The sequence below is a fragment of the Cherax quadricarinatus genome, chromosome 84, assembly GCF_038502225.1.
Source record: "Cherax quadricarinatus isolate ZL_2023a chromosome 84, ASM3850222v1, whole genome shotgun sequence".
Lineage (NCBI taxonomy): Eukaryota > Metazoa > Arthropoda > Malacostraca > Decapoda > Parastacidae > Cherax > Cherax quadricarinatus.
Window position 1 is genome coordinate 12,289,882 of NC_091375.1, and position 16,832 is coordinate 12,306,713.

General features: G+C 39.2%; 1 protein-coding gene across 1 annotated transcript; it reads right to left on the reverse strand.

Annotated features, from left to right (window-relative positions):
• Nucleotides 1-5,858: 5,858 nt before the first annotated feature.
• LOC128704356 (actin, alpha skeletal muscle-like) lies at nucleotides 5,859-9,178 on the reverse strand. The gene is made up of 2 exons (XM_070103117.1): nucleotides 9,049-9,178; nucleotides 5,859-7,095 (listed from the first exon to the last, which is right to left on the reverse strand). Exon 2 carries the CDS (start codon nucleotides 7,060-7,062, stop codon nucleotides 5,929-5,931), a length of 1,134 nt encoding a protein of 377 aa, XP_069959218.1. The 5' UTR covers nucleotides 7,063-7,095; nucleotides 9,049-9,178; the 3' UTR covers nucleotides 5,859-5,928.
• Nucleotides 9,179-16,832: the final 7,654 nt, after the last annotated feature.

Sequence of the window (16,832 nt, forward strand, 5' to 3'; positions counted from 1 at the left end):
TGGTGGGAATCGGCCAGTGTACTAATAATAAATAAATAAATATATATATATATATATATATATATATATATATATATATATATATATATATATATATATATATATATATATATATATATATATATAAAGGTGTCATATACGATACATGTTGTTACGTGTGTATCACCGATTATAAGGCGAAAATCTCATCCAGCTCCTCAGAGCTGGGGCGTGTGCCCAAAATACCATTACCCCTTTGAACAGCCGCACTGAGCCTCTGGAACAGAAAACTAGCTGCCCTGGGATCCCTAGTTACCCTGATGAGTCTTTTTCCCAGCTCCTTAAGGAATTTAGATGCATTCTTTCCCCATGAGCCAAGGGTCTCTGAGCCTATGGGAACAGACATATAGTCATGGTCAAGTTCTCCATATTTTCTAGACTTTTGGGACTCCCTGAAGCTGGCAGCTGCCCCTCCTTCCTCCCTGGTGTATTGGAGATAGATATCAGCCAAGGTAGATGCACATGTATAGTCTCACACCACCTGCTTCCCGTCTGTCCAGGCTTGAAGGGTGAGACCATCTGGACGCTTCTGGCTGCCATCAGATCTGCATAGCTGGGGTGGCTCCCTTGCTGCTGGGCATCCGGCTGTTGTGAGGCTCCTCTTGATAATGTTATTAACCTCCTCATGTCTTGCAATCTTTCCCTCGGATTTACGGCACACAAGACCATGGTACCCGAATCGGTTTGCTGCTTCACTGCCACAAATACATCTGGGTTCGGCGAGAATAGGGGCGGCAGGTCGAAGGGCAACACCAATGCGGATGGTCTGTGGGTCGAGGCGTGTGCCAAGGCTGGAGTTGGGAACAGCCAACAGAAAGTCCCCAGCATGAGGTGCTCTCACTGCCAGGAGGTGGGTTCTATCCTTCCCTGACACACTCTGAAGCATTGTTGAGGCTATATTTTCCACTATTGGACCATCCCAGTGCGATTGTTTGTAGTTGTTGGAGGGAGCAGGTCTGGTTTCAGAGCCCGTTAGATTATCCCAGATCATTGCTCCGTCAATGAATTTTTGGTCCTTGACTCCAGTCTTGTCCCTAAGATGTTCAGGGAGAATCGCTGTTACAAGCTCTCTGGATGCAATACACGAGGACAGAAAAGCAGGTAGCGCAATCTGTGATGACTTGGGGACACCAATGCCTCCTAGTCTGACTGGAAGTGTAGCTTGGTTCCACTGCCCGTCTTCTAGAGTAAGGTTAAGTACTTTCGTAAAAATCTGCCTCAGGATACTGTCATATTCGTGCAGTATAGGGTTATCATATGAAGGTGCACATCTTAGGAAATATGTCAACCTGGGCAGACTCAAGCACTTTGTGAGAAGGTACAAAGCATCGTGGGTGTCCAGATTGCCTATTCGTTGTTCCATTCTCCTTAACTTCCAATTTCTTCCTGAGAATTGTGTCAATGGCATTGCTTCCCAGAGGTGCTCCTAGCAAGACACTGTTTTTGGGGGCAATGACTGCTGCTCCTGGTAGTTTTGATCTCACTGCATTTATCACTTGTTGACTGACTGAGATGATTTCACATTTGGATGGATTCAGGATGAGACTCATTTCCTGTCCCCGTGTCATTACCTGTGTAAGATCATTTAGGAGGGACTCCTTTGTACCTGCTAGTCTGCCATCATCTAGGAACCAGATGTTTAGCTCACTGGTCAGTCTGACTGTGATTTCCCTAACTGCTATACAGAAGAGAAATGGTGTAAGAGGATCTCCTTGTTGGACACCCTCCAATGATGTGATATATATATATGTATATATATATATATATATATATATATATATATATATATATATATATATATATATATATATATATATATATATATATATATATATATATATATATAAAATTGTTTTACAAAACCAATTATAAAGAGCTTTTTCGGTACGCCCAACAGGTGAGAGAAGAGAGATCGTTCACACTGAACATAAATACCCATCAGAGGCAAGAACCAGTCTCAGTGTAACAGGTGTAGTGTATATATATCGTAGTTCACCTCTCTTTTTTATGTTCCCGACGACGGAGAACGCAGAGTGTGTGTCTGTCGTGTAGTCACAGCTGTGGCAGGACTGTCTGAAACTACACCTCTGTTATGTTCCCCGTGGAGGAGAGATCAAAGTTGTGTGTGTGTGTGTGTGTGTGTGTGTGTGTGTATTGCAGCCACGAGAGTATTTGCTCGCCCATATCTCTGTGAGGATCTTTACAGTCTACTGCTCCTGTGAAGGGAGACAGAGAGAGGGGCTGAGCACCCCCCAGCTCACTTAAAAACTGGTTCTGTATTCGACAATATCATTATTATGGTGTCCTACAAGGTCGGACACCAACAACGTTCTGTATTCGGCTCCACTGATTTAACGACAATTATACGCTGTACTCAGCATTGAGCTGACTAACTTGTGGTTCACTCGAAAATCCATTTCTGGTTATCATCCCTTCAGGATGTACACAAAATTACAAATTTACCCTGCATGCTGTACAATTATAACTGCACATCATTTTTGAATAGATCGCAAGGGGACTTGCAAGTAGCTTATCTCCCGGGAGGACTAAGCTTCTCTTGATCTTCAAGACCACCTCTGAGGGAGGTCTTGACCACCAAGTCTTATGTAGTCTTAGTAAATAAATCTGTGTTGACAATTAGCGATACGTCTCATTGCGTGTTTAAAATTTGTGGGATTTGTTGGTGGTAATCCGGTGGTCAAGTGCTTTTGTTGTCCAGGTTTATTTTAGGACGGTCAGCTCTATGTATAATGACCTAGTCTCCTAACTTGACGACTTCGTCTGTGTATATGACGACCTGGTCCTTGAACATAACGACCTGCTCTGTGACCATGACATCCTGGTTTTTTGAATATGACAGAATGATTTGTGACCATGACAGCCTGGTTTTTGAACATGACAACCTGGTTTGTGACCATGACAACTTGGTCTTTGAACATGACGACCTGGTCTGTGTACATAACGACCACGTCTGCATACATAATGACTAGATCCGTGCACATACGACCAAGTCTATTACTAACAGTAAGACCAGGCTTCTGTACTTGGTATATCACCAATGAAATTAAAAATATTTCTCAACCAATTCCAAAATATTGCAGACTCTCGAACACATTCGAAAATTATTAGAAAAATTGATCTGAAAATTAATGTGAATTCAATTCATTTTTACGTTTTAATTGATTTTTTGTAACATCTTAGTCTCTATAGCAGTTCAATCCAAAGTAATTTTTGGCACTATCATATACATTATTTTACTGGACGAGGAAGCTATGAGGTGTTACACTTTACGATGCATTTGTTTTCGTTAATGTTCGTTATTTTTGGCAGTTCTTAGCTCAGCGATAACGAATTTGCCTCAGCCAAAGCCAAGTTCGATTTTCGAGAAAGTCTACGTACAGTGGTTGCCCATTTTCACTTACAAGCAACTCTATTCTTGGGTATTAGTCGACTGTTGAGACTTGAATCCTTGAAGGTTGGTCGTATACCTTAAAAAGAACTGAACCTTGAAAATGAGCAGAGGTTAGGTAACTGCTTTTAGCCTGTAAATTTAGTGGCATAAAAAAAACTTCATAGGGGAGAGTAGACCTTTATTTTTAAAGAACTTTCACCCCTGCAATTCTATATAGTCTATCACGTCTCTGCTAAATACCCATTTATCTTCGACAAGTTCAACATTGATGCAGTTTAATTAGATAAGTTCAAAGTCCATCTGACTGGATAACCAGTTTTAGCGGGAAAGTTGTGAGTCAATTAAGTTCTATCTTCTAATCAATACATTTCTATAAATAAATTAAAAGGATTCGTATGTGTAATAAACACATACACTACAACCTGCTTAAAGATTTCTCAACATTTCGAAAACCCTAGCTGAAGTTTAGCTATCTGGAATATACCTGGAGAATGTTTCAGGGGTCAACGCCCCCTCGACCCTGTCCATGACTTAGCAATATTCTACACAGAATGATCCAGTGAATCATTCTGTATCTGAAACAACGTATCATTTTTATTTTTTAAGTTTACGCTGTTCAAAATGGAGCAATACTTTAGGCCACTGACTTGTTGTAGATTCTGAAGACGGAAGAGTGGACACACGAGAAACACTCAGAAATTTCCGTTCGGTTTCGAGATTTTTTGCTCTTGCAGTAAGGCCAAAAAACAGACTTAATTTCTACCGTAGTTCTCCTCTAACACAAATTTCAATAAAATTCCACTGTAACCCCGTTTAACCTTAAAATCATGAAGTTAACGAGGATCGGTTTATGATTTTAAACCCTCTCTTACCGTGATTCAAGATGTCAGTGAACAAATAAAAACCAGTGTTTATATGGTGATGCTTCAGTTGAACCCACGTAACAACTTTCTCCAGAAATCTGATCAGTTTTCACCACTGACTTGTTAGAAACCTTAGATATGAACACACACACACACACACACACACACACACACACACAAACACACACACACACACACACACATACACACACACACACACAAACACACACACACACACACACACACACACATATATATATATATATATATATATATATATATATATATATATATATATATATATATATACATACATATATATATATATATATATATATATATATATATATATATATATATATATATATATATATATATATATATATATGTATATATATATAATTTATATTTCAACAAGTCGGCCGTCTCCCACCGAGGCAGGATGACCCAAAAAAGAAAGAAAATCCCCAAAAAGAAAATACTTTCATCATCATTCAACACTTTCACCACACTCACACATTATCACTGCTTTCTTTTGCAGAGGTGCTCAGAATACAACAGTTTAGAAGCATATACGTATAAAGATACACAACATATCCCTCCATACTGCCAATATCCCAAACCCCTCCTTTAAAGTGCAGGCATTGTACTTCCCATTTCCAGGACTCAAGTCCAACTATATGAAAATAACCGGTTTCCCTGAATCCCTTCACTAAATATTACCCTGCTCACACTCCAACAGATCGTCAGGTCCCAAGTATCATTCGTCTCCATTCACTCCTATCTAACACGCTCATGCACGCTTGCTGAAAGTCCAAGCCCCTTGCCCACAAAACCTCCTTTACCCCCTCTTTCCAACCCTTTCGAGGACGACCCCTACCCCTCCTTCCTTCCCCTATAGATTTATATGCTTTCCATGTCATTCTACTTTGATCCATTCTCTCTAAATGACCAAACCACCTCAACAACCCCTCTTCTGCCCTCTGACTAATGCTTTTATTAACTCCACACCTTCTCCTAATTTCCACACTCCGAATTTTCTGCATAATATTTACACCACACATTGCCCTTAGACATTCTTTCAACACACCGGCCGTATCCCACCGAGGCGGGGCGGCCCAAAACGAAAACGAAATTTTCTCCTTTATATTTAGTAATGCATACAGGAGACGGGGTTACTAGCCTCTTGCTCCCGGCATTTTAGTCACGAATGAAATTTGCTCAGTCATATTTCCTTCATAAAATATTGCAAATATGTTCTTCAGGCAAGTTATTTTAGGTATTTAGTAAAATTACATTTGTCTAGATTCAATAAGCATTACAAGTATTAATGGGCAGCGTTGGAATCAAATGGGAACTTTATTACGCCTTTTATTAAAAGACGTGAACTCTTTATTTAACAATAAAACTGTTAAATAAAATATTGAGTCTTATATCAGAGTGAACCATCCGGAATTTTTCACTGTAGATGGTGCTGGTTTTCGTTAATTTGGCTATATCATTTTTCTCAGTTATTGAGGAGGTTATTTTGAAAAAACGTTGCATATCCGAAAATTATTTATTAATAGCTATTTCATAACTTACACAGGAAAACTGTGAATAAATTATTTATATTTAGAAGCACTTGCGGTGGACGATGCCGGGGCCGGACTCGTCGTACTCATCCTTGGTGATCCACATGGTCTGGAAGGTGGACAGTGAGGCCAGGATGGAACCACCGATCCAGACGGAGTACTTACGCTCGGGAGGAGCAATGATCTTGATTTTGATGGTGGAAGGAGCCAGAGCAGTGATTTCCTTCTGCATGCGGTCAGCAATACCAGGGTACATGGTGGTACCACCAGACATGACAATGTTAGCGAACAGGTCCTTCCTGATGTCAATGTCGCACCTCATGATGGAGCTGTGGACGGTCTCGTGAACACCAACAGATTCCATACCCAGGAAGGAAGGCTGGAACAGAGCCTCAGGGCAACGGAAGCGCTCATTACCAATGGTGATGACCTGACCATCGGGAAGCTCGTAGGACTTGTCGATAGATGATGAAGCAGCAGCAACATTCATCTCATTCTCAAAATCGAGAGCGATGTAGCAAAGCTTCTCCTTGATGTCACGGACAATCTCACGCTCAGCTGTGGTGGTGAAGGAGTAGCCACGCTCAGTCATGATTTTCATGAGATACTGAGTCAGGTCACGACCAGCAAGGTCAAGACGAAGGATGGCATGAGGAAGAGCGAAACCTTCATAGACGGGGACCATGTGAGTGACACCATCACCAGAGTCACACACCAGACCAGTGGTACGACCAGAGGCGTACAGGGACAACACAGCCTGGATGGTAACGTATGTTGCTGGCAAGTTGAAGGACTCAAACATAATCTGAGTCATCTTCTCACGGTTGGCCTTGGGGTTGAGGGGAGCTTCAGTCAACATTGTGGGGGACTCCTCAGGGGCAATACGGAGCTCATTGTAGAAGGTATGGTACCAGATCTTCTCCATGTCGTCCCAGTTGGTAATGATGCCGTGCTCGATGGGGTACTTGAGAGTCAGGATACCTCTCTTGCTCTGGGCCTCATCACCGACATAGGCGTCCTTCTGACCCATACCGACCATCACACCCTGGTGACGAGCACGGCCGACGATAGAAGGAAATACGGCGCGGGGAGCGTCGTCACCGGCGAAGCCGGCCTTAACCATGCCGGAGCCATTGTCCACAACCAGGGCTACCTGTTCCTCCTCGTCACACATGGTGGATGCTCGAGTATGGAGTCAGATAATAACCTGGAAAAAATAAACTGTGTTGAATAGAAAGGATGAGAAATATCACTGAAAAACAAATGTAGATTTAAACATAGAATTTCTGGCCTCTTCAGAGGGAATGAACAAGATGCTGGCTGAAAAGGTATCACCTGATCTCCAATGATACAGTGAAGAGTTAAATATTGATTTACTTGACTCCCACCAACAATATTGTCAAACATATTCGTTAAAGATTACTATTTACTTTAGCGTAAACTATAGTGAAAAAAATAGTATGCTTGAAAGAGAATTTAATGACTTTGCAAAAATTAACTCGATAATTCTCTGGTTTTCCTTACAAAAAGCTAATCAATATAGTTCGTGGAAATTGCACTGGATGTCACAATCTTGTTGATCAGATCAATATAAGTCAGGGGATATCTGTATAGTAACTGTTAACATATTCTTTGTTCATCACAAATGATGTCATATGATATAGCGAAATAATAATAATAATGGTTCTTTTTTCTTGTTAAATAGAATGAATATATATATATATATATATATATATATATATATATATATATATATATATATATATATATATATATATATATATATATATATTTATATATATATATATATATATATATATATATATATATATATATATATATATATATATATTTATTTATATATATATATATATATATATATATATATATATATATATATATATATATATATATATATATATATATATATATATATATATACATATTATTGTAACCAAGAACTAGCGGTATTGATCAATAACAACACTGCGCTAGCCAAGGATTCGAACCCATGTTGTACTGGCCTGCCTCATAGTAAGCGAGAACCACATGACGTGTGTGTGTGTGTGCACTCCTCTAATTGTACTCACTTAATTGTGGTTGCAGGGGTCGATTCATAGCTCCTGGCCCCGCCTCTTCACTGGTCGCCACTAGGTCACTCCCTCTTCTGTGAGCTTTATCATACCTCTTCCTAAAGCTATGTGTGGATTCTGCCTCCACTACCGTACTTTGAGACTATTCAACTTCCTGACAACTCTATGACCGAAGAAATACTTCCTAACATCCCTGTAACTCATCTGAGTCTTCATCTTTCAATTGTGACCCCTTGTTGCTGTGTCCCATCTCTGGAACATTCTGTCTCTGTCCACCTTGACGATTCCTGTCAGTATTTTATGTTGTTGCCGTGTCCTTCCCCATCTTTCCTGTCCCTCAGTGTCGTCAGGTCGATTTCCCTTAACCTCTCCTCGTAGGACATTTCCCTTAGCTCCGGGACTAATCTTGCTGCAAACCTTTCCACTTTTTTTAATTTCCTGACGTGCTTGGCTAGGTGTGGGTTCCAAACTGGTGCCGCATACACCAATATGGGCCTAACGTACACGGTGTACAGGGTCCTGAACGATTCCTTACTGAGATCTCAGAAAGCTATTCTTAGGTTTGCTAGGCGCTCATGTGCTGCAGCAGTTATTTGGTTGATGTGAGTCTCAGGAGATATGTTCGGTATTATACTCACCCCAAGATCCTTTTCCCTTTTGTGCGTGTGTGTGTGTGTGTGTGTGTGTGTGTGTGTGTGTGTGTGTGTGTGTGTGTGTGTGTGTGTGTGTGTGTGTGTGTGTGTGTGTGTCTATAGCTGGCTTGACAAAAAAGTTCTTCTTCGGCAGAATGAAAATTTTGACTGAGGCACATTGGCCCCCATACAAAATTTGGTCCACTGCAGATTTTCGTCCAACTATAGTGTGTTCCTCAACCTGTCAACTTAAAAGCTCTTCCCCGCTATAACTGTCCTGCAATATGCTGCCAAATAGATTTTTCCACCTCTGTTCTTATTCTCCAAGATTCTTCTACACATTAATCACTGATTTAGACTTTTCAAATCTCTGTCTCCCAAAAGAATCGTGTGTCACTCAACACCAGAAGCAGCAGCAGCAGCAGCAGCACCTACCAAAGCCGAGTCCTGATGTGACTGGAGGTCTGCAGTTTCAATCTCCTGCTTTTATATACTCAAAAGCCTGACTAATAGGAATGTGTAGCGGTGCCAACATTGTATTTACTCTCATTATATGTACTTCCACCTATTTCTGAGCTGCCCACACGTTACTTGCTACTTAAGGATTTCTCAGATCGAGGCTTACCAAGGGCTGTTGCAGCTGGGATGACCACATGCCCTAACTGAGGTAAATACATATTACAACCAGGTTATTTCAGAATCCTGAATCAGGACCCTATTTTGCATGATTGTATTAGCTTATTGCTTATCCTTTTTTGTTTAAAATCAAGTCCTATAGATTACACGAGGGTCATTAAGACAGCAGGGCATTAACATCGAAGATACCTAAATGTCTAAAATAAATTATGTATTAAATTTTATTTGTATATACACTGAGAAAGGCTCATTTAAGAATATATATACATATATATATGTAAGCACGTAATAATATCGCTGCATTAGCAAAGGCAGACGGCAGCCATAACTTTTTTTACGGTCTATAAACACGCCCACGCAGTTTTCTTCGTCAGCGAGCATGTGGTGGAAATTCTTGACGATATCCTCGTGGCCCAACTCTCACTCTCTCACCAAAGAGAACGTACGTTCAGAATTTAACGTTTCCTGAATGGTTGGTTGGTGAGTCGGGGGGCTGACTACAAGAAGGTCACTAAAGCTGCATATCACCTGTTCACCACCAGTCAAGAATACTTTAATACTTAAAATAAGAGTTAGGCTCTCAGAGTATATACACAGTGAGAGTATATACACCCCTCCAACGCTGTATATATATATATATATATATATATATATATATATATATATATATATATATATATATATATATATATATATATATATATATATATATATATATATATATATATATATATATATATATATATATATATATATATATATATATACATATGTCGTGCCGAATATGTAAAACTGGTCAATTAGCAAGAACTCATTTACAATTAAGTCCTTTCTGAAATTTTCTCTTATACGTTTCAAGATATATTTTTTTCATTAATGTTAATGTAAAAATTTATCATTTTGCACCAGAAGAATCTTAGAAAACTTACCTAACCTTATTATAAGAAGAACAATTTATTTTAGCCTAACCCAACTAAATATATTTTAGATTTATTTACAATAATTTATTACTAAACAAACACAGTGAAATATATTTTTTTCGTTAGGATCAGAATGATTTTGGCGAAATTATTGCTTACACAGATTTTCGTTTGTCCTATTTGGCAAGATGAGCGTTGCTATTTAAGCCAAGATCGCAAGTTCTGCCTATTCGGCACGACATATATATATTAACAAGTCGGCCGTCTCCCACCGAGGCAGGGTGACCCAAAAAGAAAATACTTCCATCATCATTCAACACTTTCACCTCACTCACACATAATCACTGTTTTTACAGAGATGCTCAGAGCACAACAGTTTAGAAGCATATACGTATAAAGATACACAACATATCCCTCCAAACTGCTAATATCCCGAACCCCTCCTTTAAAGTCCAGACATTGTACTTCCCATTTCCAGGACTCAAGTCCGGTTATATAAAAATAACCGGTTTCCCTGAATCCCTTCACTAAATATTACCCTGCTCACACTCCAACAGCTCGTCAGGTCCCAAATACCATTCGTCTCCATTCACTCCTATCTAACTGAAGAGGTTTTGTTCATTGGTTTATTGTGTTAATTAGTTGATGAAAAATATCGTTATACATGTTAAACAGATATTTTATTACGTCTAATATTAATAAAGTAAATTAGTTGGATTTAATGAGTGTAGAGGAGCTTTGAAGGAAAGGACAAGTTACCTTCCTGGAACCTCGGTCGCTCCAAATGATACAAGGGAGTGAGAAAATCCCAGTATATATAGTGGAAAATACTAGTCACGGGTGAGGGGTCAGGTTAGGTTAGTTCAGGTTCGTCAGGAAACGGAACAAGTGTTTCTTGACGTGGGTCTTGGCTGATGACCCGCCGTTGGAGCTTTTTGTCATCAGGTGAAGGGGTAAGATCACCTGTTTGCTGTATCACCTGGCTGCCCAGGTGAAACATGAAACAGTACCATGAGTCAGGAGGAGTATGGTGATACCGACAGTATGTAAAGACATATGAAACCATACCACGGGTGGGGTTCGAAAACCCCACTTGTAGCAGTTTCCCCAATAAATGTTCTGAAGAATGAATGTGTCTTAGTCTTCAGTACTATGTGTACCAGAGGCTTTGAGATAATATATATTTGCCAAGCTTCGTTATGTGGTGTTGGTAGTAGCAATTAAGGGGGCTATTAATGCAGTAGCGTCCATGCCTTTAGTGTTCTCTGTAGACATTTCAGAAATGTACCAGCGCATGAGACGACCCTTTACAGTCCTGTGTCCTAGACACGTGATGCTGGCCTAGTCTTAGTTGCAAGCACCGTTTGTGTTTTTAAACACGTATGGAAAGATTCCTTACGGTTTCTCCTACCAGAATGTGTTACTGCCTCCCATATATTAAAGACGAGGAGGTATCTATACCTACTCCCACGGCAGACATTGGTCTGAGACACTCCCACGACAGGAAGCCAAGGCCGGGTCACCTCTTGGAAAAGGCCCGGGTCGGGTTCTAGAACAGAGCACAACCATTTATTATGGCGTATACTTATGCTTCAGTGCTCTTTGGGGGACCTGTAACAGGCTATTTGATTCCATTGGGGACCTGTAACAGGGTATTTGATTCCATGGGGGACCTGTAACAGGGTATTTGATTTCATGGGGGACCTGTAACAGGGTATTTGATTCCATGGGGGACCTGTAACAGGGTATTTGATTCCATTGGGGACCTGTAACAGGGTATTTGATTCCATGGGGGACCTGTAACAGGGTATTTGATTCCATGGGGGACCTGTAACAGGGTATTTGATTCCATGGGGGACCTGTAACAGGGTATTTGATTCCATGGGGGACCTGTAACAGGGTATTTGATTCCATGGGGGACCTGTAACAGGGTATTTGATTCCATGGGGGACCTGTAACAGAGTATTTGATTCCATGGGGGACCTGTAACAGGGTATTTGATTCCATGGGGGACCTGTAACAGGGTATTTGATTCCATGGGGGACCTGTAACAGGGTATTTGATTCCATGGGGGACCTGTAACAGGGTATTTGATTCCATGGGGGACCTGTAACAGAGTATTTGATTCCATGGGGGACCTGTAACAGGGTATTTGATTCCATGGGGGACCTGTAACAGGGTATTTGATTCCATGGGGGACCTGTAACAGGGTATTTGATTCCATGGGGGACCTGTAACAGAGTATTTGATTCCATTATGTTAGCCTGTAATACCATTGATTTTTTTAGTTTCATGGGAGTTTTTACCTTAAATTTCAGTAGATTTCTTTTATTAAATATGATCTAAAAAAATTTTTATATGGTACTGGAGTATCTTCTTCTTTTTTCGTTTATGGAGTTAGACATAAACTCTGAAATATGTATGAATTTCTGCCATAATTCTGAAAAATGTTGACAGCGATTATTTTTCTAATGTTGCTCTTGCCTTAAATATTCATGATGATGTGTTTATATAAATGTTGGAGAAGCATGACACTCATAATTAAATGTTGGAGAAGCATGACACTCATAATTAAGTGTTGAAGAAGCATGACACTCATAATTAAATGTTGGAGAAGCATGACACTCATAATTAAGTGTTGGAGAAGCATGACACTCATAATTAAATGTTGGAGAAGCATGACACTCATAATTAAGTGTTGTAGAAGCATGACACTCACAATTAAGTGTTGGAGAAGCATGACACTCACAATTAAGTGTTGTAGAAGCATGACACTCACAATTAAGTGTTGTAGAAGCATGACACTCACAATTAAGTGTTGGAGAAGCATGACACTCACAATTAAGTGTTGTAGAAGCATGACACTCACAATTAAGTGTTGGAGAAGCATGACACTCATAATTAAATGTTGGAGAAGCATGACACTCATAATTAAGTGTTGTAGAAGCATGACACTCACAATTAAGTGTTGTAGAAGCATGACACTCACAATTAAGTGTTGGAGAAGCATGACACTCATAATTAAGTGTTGTAGAAGCATGACACTCACAATTAAGTGTTGGAGAAGCATGACACTCACAATTAAGTGTTGGAGAAGCATGACACTCATAATTAAATGTTGGAGAAGCATGACACTCATAATTAAGTGTTGTAGAAGCATGACACTCACAATTAAGTGTTGTAGAAGCATGACACTCACAATTAAGTGTTGGAGAAGCATGACACTCATAATTAAGTGTTGTAGAAGCATGACACTCACAATTAAGTGTTGGAGAAGCATGACACTCACAATTAAGTGTTGTAGAAGCATGACACTCACAATTAAGTGTTGGAGAAGCATGACACTCATAATTAAGTGTTGTAGAAGCATGACACTCACAGTTAAGTGTTGAAGAAGCATGACACTCACAATTAAGTGTTGTAGAAGCATGACACTCATAATTAAGTGTTGTAGAAGCATGACACTCACAGTTAAGTGTTGAAGAAGCATGACACTCACAATTAAGTGTTGTAGAAGCATGACACTCACAATTAAGTGTTGTAGAAGCATGACACTCACAATTAAGTGTTGTAGAAGCATGACACTCACAGTTAAGTGTTGGAGAAGCATGACACTCATAATTAAGTGTTGAAGAAGCATGACACTCACAATTAAGTGTTGAAGAAGCATGACACTCACAATTAAGTGTTGTAGAAGCATGACACTCATAATTAAGTGTTGTAGAAGCATGACACTCACAGTTAAGTGTTGAAGAAGCATGACACTCACAATTAAGTGTTGTAGAAGCATGACACTCACAATTAAGTGTTGTAGAAGCATGACACTCACAGTTAAGTGTTGGAGAAGCATGACACTCACAGTTAAGTGTTGTAGAAGCATGACACTCACAATTAAGTGTTGTAGAAGCATGACACTCACAATTAAGTGTTGTAGAAGCATGACACTCACAATTAAGTGTTGAAGAAGCATGACACTCACAATTAAGTGTTGTAGAAGCATGACACTCATAATTAAGTGTTGTAGAAGCATGACACTCACAATTAAGTGTTGAAGAAGCATGACACTCACAATTAAGTGTTGTAGAAGCATGACACTCACAATTAAGTGTTGTAGAAGCATGACACTCACAATTAAGTGTTGAAGAAGCATGACACTCACAATTAAGTGTTGTAGAAGCATGACACTCATAATTAAGTGTTGTAGAAGCATGACACTCACAATTAAGTGTTGAAGAAGCATGACACTCACAATTAAGTGTTGTAGAAGCATGACACTCACAATTAAGTGTTGAAGAAGCATGACACTCACAATTAAGTGTTGTAGAAGCATGACACTCACAATTAAGTGTTGTAGAAGCATGACACTCACAATTAAGTGTTGAAGAAGCATGACACTCACAATTAAGTGTTGTAGAAGCATGACACTCACAATTAAGTGTTGAAGAAGCATGACACTCACAATTAAGTGTTGTAGAAGCATGACACTCATAATTAAGTGTTGTAGAAGCATGACACTCATAATTAAGTGTTGTAGAAGCATGACACTCATAATTAAGTGTTTTAGAAGCATGACACTCATAATTAAGTGTTGTAGAAGCATGACACTCATAATTAAGTGTTGTAGAAGCATGACACTCACAGTTAAGTGTTGAAGAAGCATGACACTCACAATTAAGTGTTGAAGAAGCATGACACTCACAATTAAGTGTTGAAGAAGCATGACACTCACAATTAAGTGTTGTAGAAGCATGACACTCACAGTTAAGTGTTGAAGAAGCATGACACTCACAGTTAAGTGTTGAAGAAGCATGACACTCACAATTAAGTGTTGAAGAAGCATGACACTCACAATTAAGTGTTGAAGAAGCATGACACTCATAATTAAGTGTTGTAGAAGCATGACACTCACAATTAAGTGTTGAAGAAGCATGACACTCACAATTAAGTGTTGAAGAAGCATGACACTCACAATTAAGTGTTGAAGAGGCATGACACTCACAATTAAGTGTTGTAGAAGCATGACACTCATAATTAAGTGTTGAAGAAGCATGACACTCATAATTAAGTGTTGTAGAAGCATGACACTCATAATTAAGTGTTGAAGAAGCATGACACTCACAATTTAGTGTTGAAGAAGCATGACACTCACAATTAAGTGTTGAAAATTGGGTTCGTCAAATGTTTGTTAGTATGGGCCAACAGGCCTGCTGCAGTGTTCCTCCTTTCTTATGTTCTTATGTTCTTAAGAAGCATGACACTCACAATTAAGTGTTGAAAATTGGGTTCGTCAAATGTTTGTTAGTATGGGCCAACAGGCCTGCTGCAGTGTTCCTCCTTTCTTATGTTCTTATGTTCTTAAGAAGCATGACACTCACAATTAAGTGTTGTAGAAGCATGACACTCACAATTAAGTGTTGAAGAAGCATGACACTCATAATTAAGTGTTGAAGAAGCATGACACTCACAATTAAGTGTTGTAGAAGCATGACACTCACAATATAGTGAGTTAGGTGATTGGGTTCGATACTTCTCAATTACACGAGGGTCATTAAGGCTACATGTCACCCTTTCTCCACCATTCAAGACTACTTTAAAAATACCTTAAAATAAGGGTTGAAGTAAACTCTTGGTATACATACACTGAGAGATATATACCTCCCAGTGTGTATACACTGAGAGATATATACCTCCCAGTGTGTATACACTGAGACATACACCTTTCACTCTACAGCTTAGTTTTGTAGCAAAATTTATATCGCAGCCAAGAGCTGTGACTCGAACCCTGCAACCTCAATTAGGTGAGTACACACACACACACACAGGACAGAGACAGGAAGTTCCAGAAATGGGACACAGAAACAAGGGGTCACAACTGGAAGTTGTAGACTCAGAGGAGTCAAAGGGGTGCTAAGAAGTATTTCTTCAGTCATAGAGTTGTCAGAAAGTGGAATAGTCTAGCAAGTGATGTAGTGAAGGCAGGAACCATACATAGCTTTAAGACGAGGTATGACAAAGCTCAGGGAGCAGAGACAGAGAGGCCCTAGCAGCGATCAGTGAAGAGGCGGGGCCAGGAGCTGAGTCTCGACCCTTGCAAGCACAATTTGGTGAGTACACACACACACACACACACACACACACACACACACACACACACACACACACACACACACACACACACACACACACACACACACACACACACACACACACACACACATTCACGACAGACAAAATTGCCTCTTAATTTATACAGTAATTTTGTATGCAGCCAAATAAACAGTTTATAATCATTTGTGATATAATTTTAACAGATTTTTATAGTAATCTGTGATAACAAAGAAGTAATAAAGCGCTAATACAGACTGAATTTGCATAATTTAGACTAGATAAAGCTACACTAGATAATGTAAATGTAGATAGGAAGTGTATCTGCACTTAGCTTTATTTTCATGGTGATATCTGTCAACTGTGTATAAAAGTGGGAACCGAGACACTTCATAATTAATAAGACAAAAATATTTTACATTGTGACTGTATTAAATGGATTTTATCTCAAAGAACTTTATTATTATTATTATTATTATTATTATTATTATTATTATTATTATTATTATTATTATTATTATTATTATTATTATTGTTTTTGTTGTTGCTGTTGTTGTT

Coding starts and splice junctions, on each gene's coding strand:
- LOC128704356 (XM_070103117.1), bottom strand. CDS start 7,062: ATGTGTGACGAGGAGGAACAGGTAGCCCTGGTTGTGGACAATGGCTCC.